The sequence below is a fragment of the Peromyscus maniculatus genome, chromosome 7, assembly GCF_049852395.1.
Source record: "Peromyscus maniculatus bairdii isolate BWxNUB_F1_BW_parent chromosome 7, HU_Pman_BW_mat_3.1, whole genome shotgun sequence".
NCBI lineage: Eukaryota > Metazoa > Chordata > Mammalia > Rodentia > Cricetidae > Peromyscus > Peromyscus maniculatus.
In genome coordinates, this window is record NC_134858.1 from 41,806,882 (window position 1) to 41,830,393 (window position 23,512).

At 42.9% G+C, this 23,512-nt stretch overlaps 2 protein-coding genes and 1 long non-coding RNA gene across 7 annotated transcripts in view; 1 reads left to right on the forward strand and 2 right to left on the reverse strand.

The window, feature by feature from the left end:
* The first annotated feature begins 1,233 nt into the window (after positions 1–1,233).
* Positions 1,234–1,542, forward strand: LOC143274240 (uncharacterized). The gene is made up of 2 exons (XR_013052724.1): positions 1,234–1,351; positions 1,416–1,542. It is a non-coding gene; the product is annotated as an uncharacterized LOC143274240 (long non-coding RNA).
* A 334-nt stretch (positions 1,543–1,876) lies between these two features.
* On the reverse strand, positions 1,877–8,192 carry Atp5mg (ATP synthase membrane subunit g). Its single transcript, XM_006989824.4, has 3 exons — positions 8,032–8,192; positions 3,438–3,598; positions 1,877–2,074 (listed from the first exon to the last, which is right to left on the reverse strand). The coding sequence occupies exons 1-3, from the start codon at positions 8,081–8,083 to the stop codon at positions 1,976–1,978; spliced, it is 312 nt and encodes a 103-aa protein (XP_006989886.2). The 5' UTR covers positions 8,084–8,192; the 3' UTR covers positions 1,877–1,975.
* Positions 8,193–10,339: 2,147 nt separating this feature from the next.
* Positions 10,340–23,512, reverse strand: part of Ube4a (ubiquitination factor E4A) — a 43,674-nt gene continuing 30,501 nt past the window's right edge. For all 5 annotated transcript variants that reach the window (XM_076576155.1, XM_076576152.1, XM_076576153.1 and 2 more), the window contains exons 17-21: positions 21,500–21,674; positions 19,269–19,449; positions 18,204–18,351; positions 16,714–16,871; positions 10,340–13,213 (exon numbers count right to left, since the gene is read on the reverse strand). In XM_076576155.1, coding sequence (XP_076432270.1) covers positions 13,087–13,213; positions 16,714–16,871; positions 18,204–18,351; positions 19,269–19,449; positions 21,500–21,674 — 789 coding nt within the window. In that variant the 3' untranslated portion in view covers positions 10,340–13,086. The remainder of the gene's footprint in view (positions 13,214–16,713; positions 16,872–18,203; positions 18,352–19,268; positions 19,450–21,499; positions 21,675–23,512) is intronic.

Consider the following 23,512-nt stretch of genomic DNA (forward strand, 5'->3'; position numbering starts at 1 on the left):
CCTCTGTAGCCTTCACTTGGATGCAATTTATACGACAGAATACTTCTGCCAACAGGGCGGTTTCGGTTTGGATCCCTTGTGTTCCTGCAGAAGCTGTTGGAGATTACTTCATATTCGGAAGAGTAGCAGTCTCCATAGAGACCTTGTTGTTTATCTCTAGAAAAGCTGTGCCATTTCTTCATTAGGGTATAGGAGCAGTGTTCCAAATGCAGGGTGTAAAAGTGGGATTAAAAAGACAAAAGCTGGGGGGCTGGAGAGATGGCTCAGCGGTTAAGAACACTGGCTGTTCTTCCAGAGGTCCTGAGTTCAATTCCCAGCAACCACATGGTGGCTCACAACCATCTGTAAGGAGATCTGGTGCCCTCTTCTGGCCTGCAAGGATACATGCAGACATTACACTGTATAATAAATAAAAATCTTTTTTTAAAAAAAAAGATTTATTTATTATGTATACACAGCATATATGACTGCCAGCCAGAAGAGGGCGCCAGATCTCATTACAGATGGTTGTGAGCCACCATGTGGTTGCTGGGAATTGAACTCAGGACCTCTGGAAGAGCAGTCAGTGCTCTTAACCTCTGAGCCATCTCTCCAGCCCAATAAATAAATCTTTTTTTTTTTTTTTAAAAGACAAAAGCCAAACACTAAGATCAATATTGTACTGTAGACCATACACTTTTACAGTAAGAAATGTACAATAACTTGCTTACAGCAGCTGCATAAATTAAGAATGGGTTAGAAACACTCCTTAGCAAACCAGAGACTGTAAGGCTACAGCAAAAGGCAATGTTGGATCAGTATCTCTTATATGCACAAGACAAATTGATGCTAATCACTGTTTACTTCAGGCCATAACACACCACTTAGACCCTTGGGTGACACTATCATAACTGTTATCTACTGGATCTTGCAAAGCTACGAAAAAGTGATAAAACTAGATTAATATAATATATCCCTATTAAAATTTATTTATTTATTTATTTATTTATTTATTTATTTATTTATTTATTTATTTATTTATTTAAATAGAGAGGGACAAGATCTAAGTAGTCTTGGCTGTTCTGGAACTTGGTATGTAGACCAGGACAGCTTTGAATTAAAAGATTTGCCTGCTTCTGCCTCACAAGTGCTGGGGTAAGAGGAGTGTGCCGCCAAACCAGAGCATCCCAGTTACATGGCTCTTTCACCCTGCTCTACTGTCAAAGATATTATAAACATACATCTAAGAATACTACCCCCTACTATTCTTTGAGGCAAATACTCAAATTGACAAGTACCCCCAACATTTTTACAGAATTGTTGAGAAAAATAATCCAAATTTCTTTTCTGTAATTACTTTTTCTGAGACAAGGTCTCACGTAGCTCAAGATGACTTTAAACTCCTGCCCCTCCCCCATATGTCCTTTTGAGACAAGGTCTCATTATATGCTCAGGCTGGTCTTGAACTCCTTGATTCAAGTGATCTTACATCAGTCTTTTAAGTTGCTGGGTGTATGCCACTACATCTGCCTAAATTTTTGATGTGTCTTTCTCTCTCTCTTTTTTTTAAAGAAAGTTTCATTCTATAACCATGGCTACCTGGAACTATGTAGACAAATTTCAAATCTGTTGTCATCTCCCAACTCTACCTGCCAAATGCTAGGCTTACAGACATGGGCCACTACACTTGGCTAATAATGTTTTAAACCTTTGAGTTAAAATTTTACCATCACGTATTATGTATCATGTGTATATATTCACATCCATCTTTTCTAATTGATGGTTAAACAGACACACACTAAATCAGTATCAATGTAACAAGGACAAAGACAACTCAACTTACTATCAGGAAAAACTGTGACTGTCTATGCAGTATTTGACAAAGAAAACACTGCTATTCCACAGCTAATATTTTATTCAGATAGCAGTCTCATTACATGTAGTCCATGAACATTCAAATAGGAACTCAAATAAATCAGATGTTAAAGATCAGTCTTCAAACATCATAGCCAACGATGCCACGTTTGCCTATGATCTCTCCGACATAAAACCACATCCACACCTCAGTGGCCACCAAACCATTCAGCACAGCTTCCTAGAAAAGAAAAAGCACAATTTTTAAGGTACTTTAAAAAACAAACAAAAAACCCAACACATATTTGAAATTATTCTCTCTCAGGATTGACAGACAATATAAGAATGTTATTCAAAACTACAGAACAGTTTTAGCCAAAGTCAGGAATTACTAATGTTTAACGTTCAACTTCTGAAAACCTTGAACTTTCAATTTTGTAAGGCAAATGGGCCTGAGCTTATAAATTCTTTCAAAGGAATTTTTAAAGACCTGAACTGACTTAACCCTTTCATTATTAGTTTATGAGACACTTTATGGGCTCTAAAACAACCCACATCCTGGAAGTGGCTCACACATTAGACAGGGCATTCATAGGAGGGCTTGTCTCTGAATAGACACTTCTGTCCATCAAAGATGGAGAAGTCTGTCTTCTTCCCTTACACCCACCCATGTACTTCATTTTTATTTACTATCATTTGCTTTAATTCTTTCCAAGTGTTCAATATCCATTTTATGTTTCTGACCCCCGCAAAGGGAAAACAAACAAACAAACCCACACATGGTTCTTGAAAGCATTGTTTCATTTAAACACAAACTTGTATCTAAAAACTCTAGTTGGAAAAAATACCTTTCCATAAACAAACTGGACGCCTTTACTTCTAAGAGTGTTTCTGGAGGTCATTGCCAGGGGCCATCAGAAGTCTCCTGTCACCACTCCCCAGGTGAGGGCTCGAACCCAGCAGTTACTTGAATTGGAAATTAAAAGTCAAGTTCCAATTCTTTTTTGTTTGTTTGTTTTGAGACAGGGTTTCTCTGTGTAGCTTTGTAGTCTGTCCTGGAACTTGCTCTTTAGAGCAGGCTGGCCTCAAACTCGGAGATCTGCCTGCCTCTGCCTCCCGAGTGCTGGGATTAAAGGCACGCACTACCACCACCTGGCTCCAAGTTCCAATTCTTGTGGCCTTTAGTCTATACGCAATTTGAAAACCCAGATTTTGGTATTTTTGTTCTGCCTAATAATTCTAGAGGTCTTTAGCTGAAACGGGGATAATTCCAGGACAGAAACAAAACAAACAAAAACCCAGCAAAGGCAGCTATCAGACTATAATATACCAGCTAAGATTAGGAAGAAAATCACGGCTGCCAGTCAAGATGCTCACCTTTTTGTTCTAAGACCACAACTAGACCAAGACAAAGAGCTGAGTTAGTGCTATCCAGATTACAAAGTGAGAAAAAAATGTCTTTTCTTGGCAGTCAAAAGAGATTATTTCTCATTATGTTGGATTTTGCTTTATTGGAAAATATATATAGTAATCAAAAGAACCTGAAAAACCCCCAGGGAAGACATTTTCTATCACAAACATACTTTTTCATAGCCCATAGTTACCTTAACTGTAAGCTGTTTGAAGCTACCAGTTCTAGCACTTTGAATTATTTTCCTCGCACTCTGAATAGCTGCAGGGAGTTCAGCAGGGGTTGGGGGAATCAGCTCAACCTTGGCGTACTGCCAAAATGTAGCCAATCGAGGCTTCGAGTAAGTCACCGCAGCTGGAAAACAAAACAAAACAAAAACCCAGGATGAACTCACTAGAGATCGAAAGAAGCAGATGTGTGGGCTGGACACAAATATTTATTCATGTATCACATCCACTCACTGCTTGGACTGAATGTGCAGCCGGTGTGAAAAGTCAGAGCTGCTGCTCCCTGGTAACAAGAGGCTTTTAAAGACGCAGAACACCTGTGTCACAGGGACACTCAACCGACAGGAAGCTCTAAGCCGTCAATTATGCTAGGACTCACTAGTGGCCAGCTAGTACTTATTCACCTCTAAATGGCAAATCTAATTAACTCTAAAGTTACTAGTCCCTAATTGGAAAACAAAGACAAAGCAATTTATTTATTTTTCTTTGTAGAAACACCATATTTTGAAGAGGAGTCCAGAAGAGAAAGATCAGAGCTCATCACAATATTGACCACAAGTCCAGAGGGAATTATACCAGTAAGTATCCATTTTTGGTATCCTTAGCAATACGTGCTTGATTAAATCTCTCACCATGCATAGCTGCATCTCCTTTCAAAAACTGCACTATTAATGCAAATAAAACTTACATGTATTGGTAAGAGCAATTGAAACTAGACTGCACCAGGTGGTGGTGCACACCTTTGATCCCAGCACTCAGGACAGAGGCAGGCAGATCTGTGAGTTCTAGGCCAGCCAGGTCTACAAAGTGAGTTCCAGGACAGCCAAAACTACAGAGAAATAAACCAGAGAAACAAAAACAAACCAACCAAACAAAGCCCTAAAATTCCTTGATGTATTTATTCACTATTTCAAATCAATGAATTCAGAAGGAGAAATAATCACAAAATCAGCATAAGGCCTGGAGATGTAGCTCAGTGGTAGAGCACATGCAAAGTCCTGGACTGACGCTGTGAGAGAGAGGGACACAGACACACAAACTGAGGAGAGAAAAACATGCAGAAACTGCAAGAGCAGCCGGGCATTAGTGGCGCAGGCCTTTAATCACAGTACTTGGGAGTCAGACAGGTCAATCTCTGAGTTCAAGGCCAGCCTGGTCTACAGAGTTCCAGGACAGCCAGGACTCCACAGAGAAACCCTGTCTTGAAAAACAAAACAAAACAACAAACAAACTGCAAGAGCAACAAGTGCTCTTAACTACTGAGCCATCTCTCCTGCCCCAGAAACAATTACTTATCTATACAGACTAACATAAAATACAGCATGTGTCTGAATGCTCGTGTTGGCAAGTTTTGTGTTAACTTGGCCCAAGTTAGAGTCATTTGGTAAGAAGGAACTCAACTGAGAAAATGCCCCTACTAGTTCGGCCCGTGGTGCATTTTTTTAATTGGTGATTGATGTGAAGAGAGTCCAGCTCACTCAGGAAGCTGCCACCTCTGGGCTGGTGGACCTGGGTGCTATAAAAAAAAAGCAGGCTGAACAAGCCACGGGGAGCAAGCCAGTAAACAGCACTCCTCCAAAATCTCTCCTTCAGTTCCTGGCTCCAGGTTCCTGCCCTGATTTCCCTGGATGATGGATTTCATACTGGGAAGATGAAATAAACCCCTTCCTTCCTAATTTGCTTTTGGCCATGGTATTTTATCACAGCAAACGAAACTGTCCAATGAGAGAAATTTAAAGTGGACTCTAGTAGCAAGAAAAAAACCCAGTACCTAGATGACAATTTATAAATTCCATTGTTTAATAAAAGGAAGTAGGGCTTCTTGGAGAAATGGCCAATTCTAAGGCTGGACAGAGAAAATAAAAAGATGATTCATCATGTGGTACCAAAAATAAGGAGGCATGTTAAAGGGGGCAGAGGTGCCAACTTAAAAGATCTACAGATGGCCAAGGCTGGCACAATCTCAGCAATAAATGACACAGAGTTAGATATGAAAGCATGAAATAAATTAAAATGAGCCAGTATAATTTAGAATAGAAAAAAAGAAATGGGAAAGAAAAAAGAAAAAAAGGAAATGAAAACAAGACAGATCTTTCTCACAGAATTCCACTTGATCTATGTAGAAGCTAGACCCACCCAACACTCTAACAGAAAACCCTCCTGCTCTGGTTACTTGCTTCTAAAGATGGGTGTAGACACAAAAGACGTAAGGCTGGTCGGTCACCACCATCATGTCATAGCAAAATAACGTTCTTTTCGGGGAAGAGGTGAAGGTAGGAGGTGGACTTGCTGAGGTCCAGGAGAGGGAGGGGGAGTGGCGTGTATGTGAAAAGTACTAAAATTTGTCAAAAAAAAATAAATAAATAAAAATAAAAATAAAATAAAAACAGGCACAGAAAGTGAAATCAATAGTTTTATAGTGGAAGATCTTATTAGATCAAGAGATGGGTATGGGTTGGGCAGTGGTGTTGTATGTCTTTAATCCCAGCACTTGGGAGGCAGAGGTAGGAGGATCTGAGTTCAAGGCCAGCCTGGTCTCTGCAGCCAGTTCCAGGACAACCAGGGCTACACAGAGAAACCCTGTCCCCCTAAAAAACCCCAAAAAAGATGGATATGAATATCATGAACCTCTTAATATGTGATCAGGGTGACTCATCTGTAGTTCTTGTTCTTAAAATCCCCAATTCCAAACTAATTATCAGAGAAACCCAAATTAACCAGTTTGGGGAACACTCTTCAGGATATCTAGACAAGATACCTCAAAGTGGCCAAATCTTGAAAGATCAGACATAAGAAAGGGGACACTGGAGAGACTGACAACTAATTGTAATATAATAGCCTGGCCAGGCAGTAGTGGAGCTCACCTTTAATCCCAGCACTCAGGAGGCAGAGACAGGTGGATCTCTGTGAGTTCAAGGCCAGCCTGGTCTACAGAGCGAGATCCAGGACAGGAAGCAGAACTACACGGAGAAACCCTGTCTCGAAAAACAAAAACAAACAAACAAAAAAAGAGAATACCCTGAGGAATGGGACCTAGAAGTGAAAGATATTAATGGAAAAACTGGTGAAACCCAAATAAAATCTTCAGCTTAGTTAAGGGGAGAAAAAACAGAAAGACTCTGACCTTCCTAAGGAGGTCTGATGATAAGGCTGCATACCCTAGGGAACTGAGATTAGTATCAGTATCAAATACTTTAACATTCACACTCAATACACCAGTGTATGCTATAGAGCAAAGTCCACCTGACATTCCAACCCCACTAGGGCTCCCTCCCTTTCAGTACTTCTGGAAGAACAAATCACCTTTCAATTACTCACAACAGTGGAAAGAGTTAAGTGTTACAAGACCAAAGTTTACCTTGGTAATGTTTTTCTTTTGGGATTTTATCAATAACACCAGTTTTAAATTCCTGAATACAAGCTACCTAAATTATGCAAAAATCATACTGCTAGGAAAAAAATTCCATATGAAATATTAAATGTTGCACCTCAAACCACCCAAGTCCAAGTGTGAAGCCTTCTGGGTTGTATAATGTAAAACCCTAGCAGTTTGCAACACAGCCAGATGGTCATAGTAAAGGTAAAGCTGAAAACAAGAAATTCTTTGGAAAAATGAGGAAAACGGCTTACTAGCTGACTAGTTAAGTGTTCTGTCGGAGGGAATTTAGTATTTATTGAGTCTGGCACTCTAAGCTCATCACTGTTTGGCTGGTGATGAAAGGGAGGAGAAAACGAATTACTAAGCATCCAAACACAGCAAAACAAGCTCAAAAGCACTACATGTTTTTTAAAATTCGCTTTATATTCACATTTTATAACCAAATCTGAACATATAGAAATCCAGCTATTTAGAAATCTGACCTTCAACCATTTACTACAATACAGAAGAGAAAGAAATGTAAATTTCACCTTCCGCTTCAGAAATTAAACGAGTAATCTGCTACTCAGAAGAGAACTGTCCCGACAGGATATATTATTCAGGCTTGTGACTACTCAGTGTTCATCTGAGACACGGCACTCGAGCAGACTTTTCCAACAAAGCAACCCCGCGGATGCCGAGCCACCATGATAAAGACGACTGTGGACAGGCATCGCTTTCTATGCGGACCGAGGCAGGGATATCCATCCCTACGTTCCTCCTTCCCTTCGCCGGATGCAGACCCCTCTAGGATCTGACCAAGACGGTAAGCACACACACCTTTCAGAAGAGGCCGTCCGGGTCTTTAAGCATTTCTGATGACTTTCTAGTGCTTCGCCAGACCACCCCGTGAGGCCTGACGTGCGACCTTTACCGTTCCCGTCCTCCCTTCCCAGTTCTCCGGGGCACGGTAAGGGGGCCTCATGGCGTTCGCGGCGGAGTGAAACCGGGCTTCTTCACACGACCCTCCCCGCGGTCGCGGCCAGGGCCCAGCGGCGTGTGCGACCTAAGAAGCCGGGTGCAGGCCAGGAGAGGCTGCAGCCTTCCGGCTGCCTCCTGGCCGCCCTCCCGACGCCCGCGGGCCCCTCGGTGCCCACAGCACACTCCCTGCCCCTCGCGAGCCTCCCCCGGGCCGCGCTCACCGGCTACGAGCCCCGGGGCCTTCTCCGCGAAGTTACGGACGAACTTGGCCATCGTCTAGGGTGGAAGGTCCGTCTCCTCGCACCGCCGGCTGAATGTCACCCTCCGAAGGACCCGTGGCAGGCCCCCTGCCCGACTTCCAAGGTCAGGCTGTCCCTCTCTGTGCCTGTTCAAAATATATAGCTATCCCTTCCCTGTTTGTGGAACGTAGTTGGTCAGCTCATTCTGTTAGGCACAAATAAAATGCAGACATGAAAATATGAGGTGAGAGAACATGTCGAGAATAATGAGATTCCTCGGGAAACAGGCATTGCTTGGGGCAGCCATTCATGGCGGCCCGGAAGACCGTTGAGGTGAGGAAATGCGCGTGCGTCGTTGATTTTTCTTAGCTTGATCTCCACTTTTGCTTGTGGCACTTTCGTAGTTTTTTAGAGAACGTGGAAATCGAGGCTGGAGGGCATCGTAAGATGCTTGTGGGCCGATATGTTTGTTTTAGAGACATAGCAGGTCCAGGGCCGAATAGGAGCTTTAAGGGGCCATGTAGGCGTCACGTAACGCAAGTCACCAGACTCACCCAATCAACCACTTCTTTAATTGCCCTTTTATAATCCTATTTTCCTCCGCAGCCACTATTAGAATTGGAATCCAATCCCCGTTTTCCAAACAAGCCTCGTGGAGCAATGCAGACAGGAGGAAGAAAGTCACGTGTGTGTGTGTGTGTGTGTGTGTGTGTTGAGGGTGTATACGATGCCAGGCATTTGTAATCCAGTGAACGCTTTGGGTATTGTCCCCTTAGAGACCGAGATTCCTAAATGGTCATATAAGGAGTACGTATCAGAATTGTAAGATAAACTGAGAGAGGGACATAAGATTAGGCATGGTGCTGATCTGGGAAGACTTGATATGCAAGAAAACATACAAATTCCAAAGGGTTGGAACTTTGACATGACAAAATAAAAAAAGTAGGAAAGTGGTATTTTATGAGGACAAGCCTAAGTGTTGGAAGTGAAACTGATGGGATGGTTAGAAGGACAGATTAGAAGTGGGATTAAGGAATCAAGAGCATTTTGACGAGGGAGAGACAAACTGCCTTAGATACTGATGTCAAATTAAGGCAGGAAAGATAACTTGGGTGGTGAAACCCATGTTATCTCAGCATACAGGAGCCTGAGGACTGGGAGTTTCAGGCCAGTCTGGACTACAGGGTAAGACCATTTATTTTTGGGGAAAGATAGGCAAGCAAATCATCAGTATGAACATCTGTGATATTAACTAGAAAGTTTCAAAATCTCAGAAACCAGATTGCATCAGTGAGGAAATATGGAAGAGACCGTAAGTCAGACAACTAACTCAAGGAGAATGTGGAGCTCAAGAGAAACTGAAGTCAGAGAAGGAGAATTGTCAAGAACAGGGAGACAGCGAAGAAGACAGAGGAATTAGTTTGAGAATGGTGGGGCCTTTCCTTGAATGGCGTGATGGGAGCAAAGTTTCAAAGTGAGGAATCTGGTGCATGCCACCTGAGTGTGAAAGGAGAGAAAATTTCAGGGGAGAGTCTAAATTTTAGAAACTTAAAAAAAAAAAACACAACTATTTGTATTTTATGAGCATTAGCATTTTTTGCCTACAGGTATGTCTGTGTAAGGGTGTCACATCCCCTGGAACAGAAGTTACAGACAGTTGTGAGCTGCCATAATGGGTGCTGGAATTGAACCTGGGTCCTCTGGATGAGCAGCCAGTGCTCTCAACCACTGAGCCATCTCTCCAGTCCAATTTAAAATATCTTAAGGACACACAGAAGAGGTGCTGGGCAGTCCACAAGTTTGTGGTTGTAGCACTCTAAAGGCTTTGTTATTTTCACTAACAGTACTTTGCTTAGAGAAAGTGGCAAAACCCTCTAGGTTTTCAGAAGGACTTTTGAAATGTTATTAGCTTTTTCTTTTTGTGGTGGTGGTCCTGGGAAGGAATTTAGCAATGTGTATGCTAGGCAAGCTCTCTATCATTGAGCTACATCCCTTTTAAATTTTAGTTTGAGCCAGGCAGTGGTGGAACACCCCACGCAGATCTCTGTGAGTTTGAAACCAGCCTGGTCTACAGAGCGAGTTCCAGGACAGCCAGGGCTACACAGAGAAACCCTGTCTCTAAAAACCAAAAGAAAAAGAAAATTAAGTTGGGCTAGTCTTGAACTCACTAGGTAGCCCTAGCAGGCCTTGCCCTTCCTTCCTCCTATTGGCTAGTAGCTGGGATTACAGGCACAGCACACCACCACACCAGGCCGCTAGCTTTTAATACTGTAATAAAGGACTAACAGAGTGGTAAGTCAGGTGCTCATTTATTAATTACAAGTTTGGAACAAACAACATCCCCAGGCAAGTTTGACAAGAAGTAACCTTCCTGGAATGTTAAACATAGTTCTATTGATCGAGTTTGATTTCAGCCAACCATTCTGTTGTTTTGTTCTTCATTTTCTGTCTCTAGGTTCTTTTCCAGTTTAGCAGTTAGGACACGTGCACTGTTTCCTCACATGACAATGGTACAGCATCAGCCTGGCTTGTAAAGGTACCCAGTAGTCTTAGGCTTTGCCCAATCACTGCTCAGCAATCGGAACCAAAACAATGTAATGAAACTTGTGTAGAGTGTGGTACTGAACAGCAAATGGCATCTTCACCTACACCATTAGACTACTTCTCAAGTTTCCTTCAGTTTTCACATACCCACGGAAAGCCATGTTAAATACACAAACAAACAACTGCTTGAACCCAAGTTTAGCATTAGCCTTTGGGTGAGCTATGAGCAATGCCAGAGCTGACTGAAGTCTTTACTTCCCTTTCGTACTCCAGCAAAGTCATCACAGAAAACTAGGTCTGTCAGGAGATCTTAGCAGATTGACAGCTGCTGCTGAGTTCCAGACAGGCCCCCTTACCTCTGCTAATGCACACATGCTTCTTGTTGTAGAAGACAGCAGTCTCCAGAGTTCCTTTTTCTGGATGTCTTTGAATTAGTTCGCAGAAAGAAAGAAGGCACCGAGCACACTTGGTCTCCTCCCCAACAGTGGCCTGAAGCTACACACTTGCTTTGGTGGTGGAAGGGCTGGGCAGCATCCATGGTGCACAGCCGTCCAGAGACAGGATCAGGAGAGCTTCAAACAGAACAGCACAAACTCGCCAAAAAAGGCTTACAAGCTGCAGGTTCCGTTCAGAAGTAGAGTACAGATAGACAGGAGAGGCAGCCATTAGCTAGAAAGCTGCTGGGAACAGTTGTCTTCTGAGGTTCTGTACCCATTTTCCTCCAGTTTTCACCTGCAAAACTGGTCTTTCCTCCTTTTCAAATAAAAACACCCTACCACACTAGCTTTGGGAAAAATAAATGCAGTTGGTAGAAGCTTAGTTCAAATGCAGTTCATTCCCAGAGAGGGAAAGAGGAGAATTAATACACACAGGAAATCAAGTTCATTTAAAGAAAAGCAATCCTGTCAGCTGGGCACATGGTGTCTATCTTAACAATCTGGCATTTGTGAGTGTGTCCTGGGCTTCCCTGTTCACAAACAAGCACAGCAACGGCTGACATTTGTTTAACAGCCAGAGTGAGAGGTCCTCTCTGATCAGAGGTTTTCTAGTTGACACCATCAGAAAATACACAAAGGACTACTTATAGCAACTTGTGTTGGAATACTGAAACACTGCTTCTGTCTATGAAAGGCTGTGGCTAACAGTAATATTCTTTAAAGGAAGCCACAATTCCATTTTCTTGTCTTTTACACCTCTGGGCTGAGATTGATACTGATGTGCCCAGAGCTAGGTGGATATTTAAAATGGTTTGTGGGCCAGATTTTGCTTCAGTCTCTACTTTGTGAATTGATAAACTAAGGCTAGATTAGAAGCGGCTCTCAGGAGCCATGTCACAGCCCAAACATTAGCTACATACATTTTATAGTCTTACCATTTTACCCAACAAGAATGAATATGCGAGAAGACATTGCCACATACCACATACATATACCACGGAGGACACAATATAATGTGGTACTCAATTCATATGAGACCAATAAAAACAGGACACAGTATCTGTGTGTATAACACACACACTAAGATACACTGCATTGGTGTCCTAAAATAACATCTCCATAGATACACTATTCATTTATTGCCTCTTTTACCCAGGCCTAGTCCTTGGGGCACAAAATAGAAAAGGGCACCAACAGCCTCTTACTTATTCTCTTACTGGAAGTTTCACCCATTACTGTCACCCATGAAAAGACTGTGCAGCTAAGCTGCTGGTGGTGACAACCTCGTGGGAGTGTCTGTGATAGTATCTTTAAGTTACAAGATAATACAAAATTAAGAGATAACCGACAGAAGTTGTATAAGGTTCCCCCCAATCTTATCCATCAGCCAAAAGTCTACACACACGAAGGTATTTGCATTTATCTGAAAAGTTGCTCTGTAACATTACAGAGCTATACTAAGGACAGGGCTTAAGTCCAGCCCTCGACGGCTAGAAGATACACAGGGAACAGGGTTTCTGGATACTACCGGCTGTCACTGAAGTAGCTGACATCACAGACTTAAAAGCAGTGTTCACGAAAACATGTCTGAACGGTACTTGGGAAGGGAAAGAATAAAGTGGCAGGACACTTTTGTAGTTGGACTTAATATAATTTAGGGTAGAAAAGGAAACAAGAGGAATAGGAAAACCAAGGCTGAAAATTAGTGAAGATTTATGAAGATGCTGTGAGAAGGAGAATTTAATGAAAGCCCAGGAGACAACATGGTCTTAAGAATCTTAATTATCATAATTTGCACAAGAACAATTTTCTAATTTAGTAAAACAACAACAATGAATGAAATAAACCAAAACACAAAAACAAAGAGAGGAAGAAAGGAAGGGAGGGAGGGAAGGAGGGAGGGAGGCAGCAAGGGAGGAAGGAAGGAAGGAAGGAAGGAAGGAAGGAAGGAAGGAAGGAAGGAAGGAAGGAAGGAAGGAAGGATCAGAGCCAGAAAGAGAACCCACAAACAACTGTTTACATCCTGGGCTGGTCTGGGTTGTTCAGTTCACAGTATCTATTCAAGTCTCTCCTTCTGTTGCTTCCTCTCTGCGAGCCACCGCTGGATTTTTTCTTTGAGTTCTGTGTTTGGCCGGATCTGGTCCATGGTAAGGGGACTACGGTTAAAAGGATCTGTTTGGTCACTAGGACAAGAAAAGAATGGAGAGTGAGTTACTCTGGAAAGTTCCGATAGAAAACATCTAAGCATCTCGCTGCTGAGTCTCGAGCATGGCGCACTGTGATTGAGTCAGGTGCTGACCTGGGGTTAGAAAAAAGGAAATGAGAAAGGTATGTTCTCAAATCTTCCTCAGCTACCCTGTCTCTCTGCCCCGTAATAAACTTTATCCAACACTGCCATTGAGATATTGATGCTAGTGGGGGCTAGAGACGCCTTAGTGTTAAGAGCATTCACTAATCTTCCAGAGGGCCTGGATTCAATTTCCAGTACCTACATGGAGTTTCACAACCATCTGTAACACCAGTTCCAAGGGAGTCAATGTCTTTTTCTGACCTCTATGGACACCAGGCACACACATGATAAGCAAAATACTCATACACATAAGTAAAATAAATAAATAAATAAATAAATAAATAAATAAATAAATAAATAAATAATTTTTTTTTAAGAAATGCTATCTTTGAGCAGGGTGGTGGTGGTGCACACCTTTTGTCCCAGCACTTGGGAGGCAAAGCCAGGTGGATCTCTGTAAGTTTGAGGCCAGCCTGGTCTAAAGAGTGAGATCCAGGACAGGCACCAAAACTACACAGAAAAACCCTGTCTTGAAAAACCAAAAAAAAAAAAAAAAAGAAAAAAAAGAAATGCTATCTTTGTCATCAGCCTTTAGAGTTCAAGTCAGAGATCCTAGTCACTTGTGTTATCATAAATCACCATTTGTAGTTGTTTTTGTTTTGTTGTTATTGTTTTTCCAGATAGAGTTTCTCTGTGTAGTCCTGGCTGTCCCAGAATTCACTCTGTAGACCAGGCTAGCCTCGAACTCACCGAGATCCACCTGCCTCTGCCTCCCAAGTGTTGGGATTAAAGGTGTGCGCCACCACCACCCTCTGGCCCGCCCCCCTTTCTGAAATGGGGTTTTGTTATGTTGCCCAAGTTGGCTTCCAATTCCTAGGCACCAATAACCTCTTGCCTAAATTTCCCAGGTAGCTGGGACAACAGATGAGCATTACTGAACCAGGTTCACTACCTGTAATTTGAGTGACAGATCCTTGGAACAGTATAAGCTGTTACGAGATAAGGCCCTTGTAACTGACATTTGATTAAATTAGCTGATTGCTATGCAAGTCAATGTGGATTATGGTTCAGTGCTAAAGAGTATAGATCAGTGGCAGAGTGCTTGCTTAGCACGCGCAAGGTTCTAGGTTTTATTCGAAGCACTACAAAAAAAAAAAAAAAAAACAAAGGTGGGACCAGCAATATGGCTCATTGCGTGATATAGCTTGCTGCTAAGGCTGAAGATCTGAGTTTGATCCCCAGGACCCACACAGTGGAAGAAGAGAACTCCTGTAAGTTGTCTTCTTACCTTCACACTTGCAAACCACACACACACACAAATAAACAAATAAATAAATAATGTTATTTAAAAAAATATAGCAAAAGAAACAAAGCAAGCCCCAAGACTGGCTAGTGATGTAGCTCAGCTAGTAGAATGCCTTCTCATGTGGACATAGCCCTAAGTTGGATCTTCAGTACCACATAAGCCATGCATGGTGGTGCACGTCTGTGATTTCAGCATTTAGGAGGGGAGACAGGATGATCAGTCATCCTCACGTACATAGCAAGTTCAAGACTGGGCTACATGAATCTGATTCCAAAACAAAACAAGATTCATGATATACTTTAAAGATTGATAGATCTGCTGAGTAGTGATGGTGCATGTCTTTAATCCCAGCATTTGGGAGGCAGAAGTGGGAGGATCTCAGTGAGTTTGAGGTCAGCCTGGTCTACAAAGCAAGTTCCAGGACAGCCAGGAACTACACAGAGAAACCCTGTCTCCAGGAAAAAACAAACAAACAAATAAAAAACCTCAAATCAATAGATCTGACAGCACCATGATTTTTCACTGATATTACTTAGTATAGCATCATATAGCAAAAAGCATAATACAAAATGAAACAGAAAATTCATTTTTTAATATCCTGTTCCTTAATTTGAGTTGACTTACAGAAGAGCATTTTAAATAGGTATCACAGTCTCTCAGTACCCCTTCCTATCTGATCTTACACTTAACTAGTGTAAGGGGCCAAGTCAAGCAATGGTGGCACTTGATTGATGTGCAGGAGGATCATGATTTCAAGGTCATTCCATCTACAAAGTGAATTAAGGAAGCCTGGGGGCTACATGACATCCTGTCTTAAAGGAGGGGGGCAAGCTGGATACAGGGTTGTTTTCCTAGTTATTCAGGAAGCTGAGGCAGGGAGACTGCTTGAGCTCAGGAGTTTGAGGCCAGCCTGGGCAACACAGCATGACCCTATCTCAAAAATAAATGAATAAAAAAGATGGGGACTGTAGAGTTAGATCAGCAGTTGGGAGCACACGCTGTTCTTGTAGGGAACCCAGGTTTGGTTTCCAGCACCCACATGGTGACTCGCAACCATCCATAACTCCAGCTGTAGGGGATCCAACACCAACTGACTTCTGAAGACACGAGGCATACATGAACTGTACATAACATACATACATGTAGGCAAGACACTCAAACACATAGAAGACAAAACAAAACAGCTGACTGCAGGGGTCACAAAATAAAACTCCAGTTCCTAGCATCCCCTCCCCAACCTACAGGATACTCTTCTAGAGAGAAGGCAGGAGCTGTGTGGGCACTGGTTGGCTTCAATTTCTCTTTGCCTGCCTGTCGTTCCTATGGACACCTATCTGCACGGTGACTGTCCAAACAGCACTCAGCCTGGTGAAGTTTATGTTACTACCAGCTATCATACCTGAGTACAAATATAGTAACTGAAGGGAGTATAAAATCCCAGTTAAAAACACCAACACCTTCCCACTTTGGACATTTTTACAATTTAAATAAAATTAAAACAATTTCAGGCCAGAATACATTTCACGTTGACATATTTCATAATGTGGATAAAATTATTGCTGGATAGTGGTGGCACATGCCTTTAATCCCAGCACTTGGGAGGCAGAGGCAGAGGCAGGTGGATCTCTGTGAGTTTGATGCTAACCTGGTCTACAGAGTGAGTTCCAGGACAGCCAGGGCTACACAGGGAAACCCTGTCTCAAAACAAAAAACCAAACAAACAAAAAATCCAAAACAAAAATTATTTTCTTTTGTATTTTGAGATAGGGTCTTACTGTGCAGCTCGCCTGGCCTATGTAACTTGCTATGTAGACCATACTGGCTTCAAAGTTAGGGCAATCCTCTCAAGTGCTGGAATTCCAGGCTCCTGCCACCACACCTGGCTCAGGAGGGAAGAGGTAAGGTAAGAGCTAGTACCTTTCAATACAGTTATCTTGTGAATCTCTAAATCTTAAACAGGTGATAAGTGGTGCTACCCCAATGACTCTGTATGTACTGTGCACACAGTACTGTGTTAAGTGGCTGGCAAGCACACACAGGAAGCTAACACAGCTGTGTTCCTGAGGCAGTTCTGTGGACGGGTATACCTGAGTAAATGCCTGGCAATGGTGGACCTGTCCACAGTGACTCTGGAAGATGGAAGCACCACAGGGTCAGACATCAGTGTACTCATGATGGGATCCAGGAACTCGTCACAGGCATCTGCATATGTCTCCTCTTCCTGTTGCTGGAGGTCTGCAAGAGACTGAGGCGACAACAGCTGGTTTCTAAAAGCGAACTCAGAGCAGCTCCCAAACTGCTCAGTCACGACACCTTAAATTTGGTCGTCAATAACCCTCCACAGAGACCACAGAGCTACACTTTGGTTTTTTTTGTTTTTTTTTTTTCAAGAACAAGCCCAAGACCCATGTTTTAGAAGCAGAGGTAGTTCTGCTGCAGGTTGGCTCAGCTGCTGGGAGTCATGGCTGGAAGTGGATGCAAGTGTCAGCAGGAGAAAGAAGGAATACTTCTTTCTGGCAGCGTTCGGCTCTGGATGCTAGGACTTGAAAGGGGAAAGGGCAGAGGCTGGTAGCTGCATAATTACTGAGCTACTCACGCAGCCTGTTTGAAGAGCAGTTTCTGATACAAGCAGGTACAGAGATTTGATTGCCTCCAACAACTGATCCTGTAACTCACTTCCTTAGGTCTGGGTCTGGCTGAGCCAATCAAGCCCAGCTCAAAAAAAAAGGAAAGGCAGACACCAGTAAAGAAGGTTTGAAGGTTCTGTTTTTCTTTTCTTTTTTGGAGACAGGGTTTCTCTGTGTAGCCATGGCTGTCCTGTAGACCAGGCTGGCCTTGAACCTAGAGATCCTCCTGCCTCTGCCTCCCAAGTGCTGGGATTAAAGGTGTGCGCCATCACTGCACTTTAGGTGAAAACAAATAGGTTTTCTATTAGACTTGTGTGCCAGGTACTTTTCCTTTCCCCCCATTTCAAATGGAGCTCTCCTATTGTCCAGCTGGAAGGATTAGCTGAGGACAATAGAGTATCTTAGTCTCTAAAATGCATTTCAGTATAAACCAGCCACCAATAGGAATGTGGAGAACAGGGAAAAGCAGTATAAACAGTGTTTGGGGACGACTCATCTTGGCTCTGTTGTTATTTATTCTGAGTTGGGAGCTTATTATGTTGCCCAAGCTAGCCTTGAATTTGCAATCTTCTTGCTTCAGCTGGGTGGGTGCTGGCTTATAGCCATGTCTCAGCAAGCCTTGCCCTTCTTCCTGAATTTTATTCTAAAAAGTTTCAAATCTTTCCTAACACTGGGACATAAAAGTTAGTCTAAAGAAAGACTTCACAAATGCACTTTCTTTTCATCTGGTAGACACATCTTCAATTCTGTTATTACTCTCCCTTGGAAGGGGTACTATTTAGTAAGATGGCTGTTCCCAGTTGTTGACTGACTAGGAGGAAGGACCTGTTTCCAATGCCTCTAGGCAGTAACCCCTTTCTCCCTGAAATAGGGCAAAAGCAGCAGAGTTGAGGTGACAGTGTGGCACTTCTTACTGAATATATGAGAAAACAAACTGTCCTCGACCTTACCTTGATTCTCTCTGCCAAGTTACTGAAAGCCACGATCATATTCCCAGGCTTATTGATTTTCTTCAGGACTCGGACTGTCTGTGCAAAGAGAGTAGGGGAATAGGAACGGCCATCCTTGGGCACAGTGGCACAGAAATTCTCCTCATCCCTAGGAGGTCAGCATTAGAAAGAAACGGAGCATCAGAGCACAGTCAATGTGTAAACAGCAGATGGGCTACAGAACAATCATTCCATCATGTATAGGCCACAAGTGCTCTTTTCAACTAGAAAGACATTTTATTTCTGCTGTGTATATGTGTATCTCTGTATGTGGTGTATATGTATGTGCATGTATAAGTATGTGTATGGAGGCCAGAGGTCAATGTTGGGTGTCTTCCTCAATTACTTCCCAGACTGTATTTTTTGAGACATGGCCTCTCCTTGATCCCAGAATTCATCAGCTTGCCTAGGCTAGATAGCCAGTGAGCTCCAGGGATCCTCCTGTTTTTGCTTACCCAGTATTGGAATTACAGATGCATGCTACCACATGTAGTTTTTTAGGTGAGTGCTGGGGATCTGAACTCAGATGCTCATGTTTGTGTGGTAAGCATTTTACTGACTAAGATATCTATCTCCCTGGCTTGACATCTAAATTTCTTTCTTCTTTTCTGTTTGTTTTTTTTTTTGGAGACAGAGTTTCTCTGTGTAGGGCTGGCTGTCCTGGAACTCATTCTATAGATCTGACTAGCATAGAATTCAGAGATCTGCATGCCTCTTGCTGCTAAGTATTGAGACTAAAGGTGTGTGCCACCACATCTAATTTTCTACAAGGATGTCTCTATGAAGTGTTCTATGGCCCTAAAAAATGTTTTAACAAATAGCATAACAAATATCATCTTTGCACAGATCAAAAGAGAATGTTGGAAATCATGAACCATGTCCCATGGATCAGATAAAATCTCTCTTCCATTTATCAGCTAGATATGAGTCTTCCTTCCCTCACTGTTTTCACACAATCGCTAGCCAGCCATTCTGCTATCACAACATTAGCACCCCCACAGCTTGCTCAGTGCCAATCTCAGATACCCAAGATTTAAGTAGATCGTGCAGATGTCGGATACAAGCTGCTGAGGTTTGAAGTCAAATTCACTGAAGTCCTTGACTTTGAGAGCGCCCATCTTGGGGCCAACCAGGTGCTGTAGGAAGTAGTTCAGCATGGAGATGATGCGCTCCGCCAGGAAGGGGTGCACGAACAGTGACTTGATCTCTGGAAAAAAGCCAAAGTCTCAGAACTCAACCTATCAGTAATGTTTCCCTTATATCTAATTTCATCAGAGACCTCTAGGATTTTACGTTACATAATACATTTTCAGTGGAGAAATCACAGACCAGCAAAACCAAAATCAAACAAGAAGGAAACAAAAGCTACTACCCACACATGAACACTGTTAAAACATTAGAAAAATACATTTTTGTGTGCACCTGCATGTGTTACAGCGAGGGTGTGAAGTCAGAGGACAGCTGTGGAGTCAGTGCTCTCCTGCCACCATGTGGGTCCCAGGGCTCCAACTCAGGTTGTCAGGCTTGGTGGCAGATGCCCTCATCTAGGAGCCCCACATTTTACTTGTATTTCAGAATTCCTAAATCTACAGTTCATTTTTTCATCCTTTTCTCTCTGCTCCTTTTTTAAAAAAAGTTCATTCATTCATTCATTCATTCATTCATTCATTCATTCATTCATTCATTCATTCATTATGTATACAGCATATATGACTGCAGGCCAGAAGAGGGTACCAGATCTCATTATAGATGGTTGTGAGCCACCATGTGGTTGCTGGGAATTGAACTCAGGACCTCTGGAAGAGCAGTCAGTGCTCTTAACCTCTGAGCCATCTCTCCAGCCCTTTCTGCTCCATTTTAATGGGAGAGTTCCTCGAGTTAATTTTTTAACCCTTTCATTGAATATTTAAAGTCTATTTGTTTATTTTTATGTGCATTGGTGTTTTGCCTACATGTGTGTCTGTGTGAGAGTGTCAGATGCCCTGGAACTGGAGTTACAGACGGTTGTGAGCTGCCATATGGGTACTGGGAATTGAACCCAGGTACTCAGGAAGAGCAGCCAGTGCTCTTAACCACTGAGCCATCTTTCCAGCCCCTATCTAAAGTTTTAAAGCTACATTTTCAATATTCAAAATGTCTTTCCTGTCCTTTGTGGCTTTTGTTCTTGCTTTGTGGCTGCCTTATATTCTCTGATTTCCCTGACCTGATAGTTTTTAAAAGAAGCTTTAAAAATTTTTAAAATTGTAGCCAGGTGGTGGTGTACACCTTTAATCCTAGCACCTGGGAGGCAGATCTGTGAGTTTGAGGCCAGCCCAGACTACAGAGTGAGTTCCTGGACAGCCTGGGATACAGAGAGAAACCCCTGTCTCAAAAAAAAAAAAAAAAAAAAAAGGAAAAAACAACAAAAATACCCAAAACACCAAAAACCAAACAACAAAGTTTTTAAAATCTATTTCTGTGATTCTCATTAGACAGTTCCATTTTACTCCTGCTCACTGTCTGTCATATCACACTAAATTTAATCACTGAATGAAAATTATTGGTTCTCTTCCCTCCCTCATTTGTTGTTATTTGCCCCAGGCTGTCACTGTGTAGCTCAGGCTGGTCTAGGACTCAGAGTCCTTCTGCCTCCATCTCCCAAGAGGATGCAAAACCATGCCTAGATTTATGTTTTTATAACACACACACACACACACACACACACACACACACACACACACACACACACACACACAGAGTTAATGGCTAACTCATTCTAACAGCAGTTTTTGGGGTATCGGGATTGAATTTAGGGCCTTGCACACACTAAGCATGTACTCTACCACTAAGCTGCACTCCAAGCTCCTTCAAGAAACCAACTGTGTTACTAGCTTCTGTTTTCTGGCATGTCAGTAATGGGCACCATCATTCATTTTGAAGTTTCCCTGATTTGTTTCACTCTCAGATGTGGAAGTTAGAGTCACCAGAGTCCAATTTTCTTTTGGACAGGGTCTCGTACATCCCAAAGTGTTCTGGAACTTATTATGTAGATTTGAGTAACCTCAAACTTCTGATCCTCCTGCCTCAACATCCAAAGTGCTGGGATTACAGGTGTGTGCCACCATGCAGGGTTTCATTTGCGCTAGGCAGGCACTCTACCATCTGAGCTGCAGTCCAGTTCCAGATTCTAACTCTTTTAACGTTTAGTTGGGCTGATCCCCTAAGTGAAACAGACCTTGACTCCTGAATTTTGAGAAAGCGGACCATCATGTTCTTACCTGATGTCAGAAAGGAAAGGGTACCGATTGTTTCGTTGGACATGATGTTATGGAAACGTGCCAGCTGTCCAAACATCTGCAGGCCAGCCTCTTTCTCTCGGCGGGCTTCTGGCGTCAGACTTTCCCATTCTCCTCGGTCTTTCTCGATCTGCTGAATCTTTATCTTGCTCAAATACTATGGAAACCAGAAATGTGATACATCAGATAAGAGAATGCAATTGAAGGGTCGTAACATTTAAGAAGGCTTAATTAAAATCCAGTCAACTGGGTTTAGAATGGTGGCTCAATGGTTACAAACTCTCACTGCTCTTGCAGAGGATCAGGGTTTGACTCCTAGCACCAACAGTGTGGCTCATAACCACCTGGGACTGCAGTTCCAGGGGGTCGGATGCCCTCTTCTGGCCTTCATGGGCACTGTATGCATTTGCATACATTCAAGCAAAACACTAATACACTTAAAAAAAAAAAAAAAAAAAAAGCCGGGTGGTAGTGGTGCATGCCTTTAATCCCAGCACTCGGGAGGCAGAGGCAGGTGGATCTCTGTGAGTTCGAGGCCAGCCTGGTCTACAGAGTGAGTTCCAGAAAAGGCGCAAAGCTACACAGAGAAACCCTGTCTCAAACAAACAAAAAAAATCAGACACCATGTAAAGGTCCTGAGCCTTTGTCAATACAGGGCTGGAGCTTAAGACCTTTTGGAGGGCCAATGTGATGGGTCAGTGGGTTAAGGCACTGTTACCAAGGCTGAATGATGACCTGAGTTTGATGCCCAGAACCCTCCTGGTGAAAGGAGAAAACAGCCTCCCTCAAGTTGTCCTCTGAACTCCATGTGCATTCTAGCAAGTGTACACACACACACACACACACACACACACACACACACACACACACACACACACACACACTAAATCTTAAAGTCCTCATAGAGATTTGTCTCAGCTTGAATAGACTGGTAGGTAACTGGAACTAGGACACTGTCTGGAGGGGAGGGAGGACCAGTGGAGCAGCATATGGAGCCCAGGCTAAAACACCAGGCTACCAGGAAAAAGGAATCCTTCCTAAAACAAAAACACAAAATGTTCAAAGCTTGCTCACGAAAAACCAAAGTTCTACAGACATGCCTGATGTCTAAAATTAATTAGAATGGCCTAATTACTAAAGCTTTCACCTCTCATCATCCTACAACTGCAGCAAACAACGAGTTATCCAATTTCAGGAGAATGCCATTTGTTTTACTCCCTGAATCATACTGTCCCTACTTACTAGATCTGTTTATCAGAGGAACTGCTCTCATTTCCTCCGAGAACCTATCTAAGTGTCAGAGTGCAGGATTATGAAAAGAGCAGGAGGCCAGATCCCTCTCACAAACTGAACCCAAGTTACTTAGTGGGTTATCAACGAGAGCTCCTGACTGTCCAGTAGGCTACCCTCAAACTAAGCTGTACCTCCTCCTGGAGGTCACTGCCTGGTCATACTGATGCTCCTGCCTCCACCAGGAGCTCCTGTCCAGCTGCAGGGCTAACACAGCACACAGCTAAGCCCAGACTAAAACTGCTGCAACTGTGAGCAAATGCATCCTTCCTTCTTTAGGCTGTTCTTCTCGGGTGCTCTGTAATGAAAATCTGACAGTTGCTGACTAAGTTAAGATCCTATGATTTCTTTTCACATTGCTGGCCTGTTGGTACACCTTAGTTTGGCTTTATTACACACTCATGTGTATGTAGGTTCACCACATGTGTGCAGGAGCCTGTGGAGGTCAGAAGATGGTGTTGGATGCCCTGGAACTGGAGTTACAAGTAGTTGTGAGCTGCCATGTGGGTGCTGGGAACAGGTCCTCTGCAATAAGTAATAAGTGCTCTTGACCACTAAGCCATTTATTTCTCCAGCCCCAATCCCATCTTTTAAACTCTCAACCAAAGAACCACCCAAGCCCATGAAGCTTCAACAATGACCCTTGACCTTGTCTCTAATGAAATGATAAACCTAGAAAGTGGCATACTGGCAAGAATGGGGCAC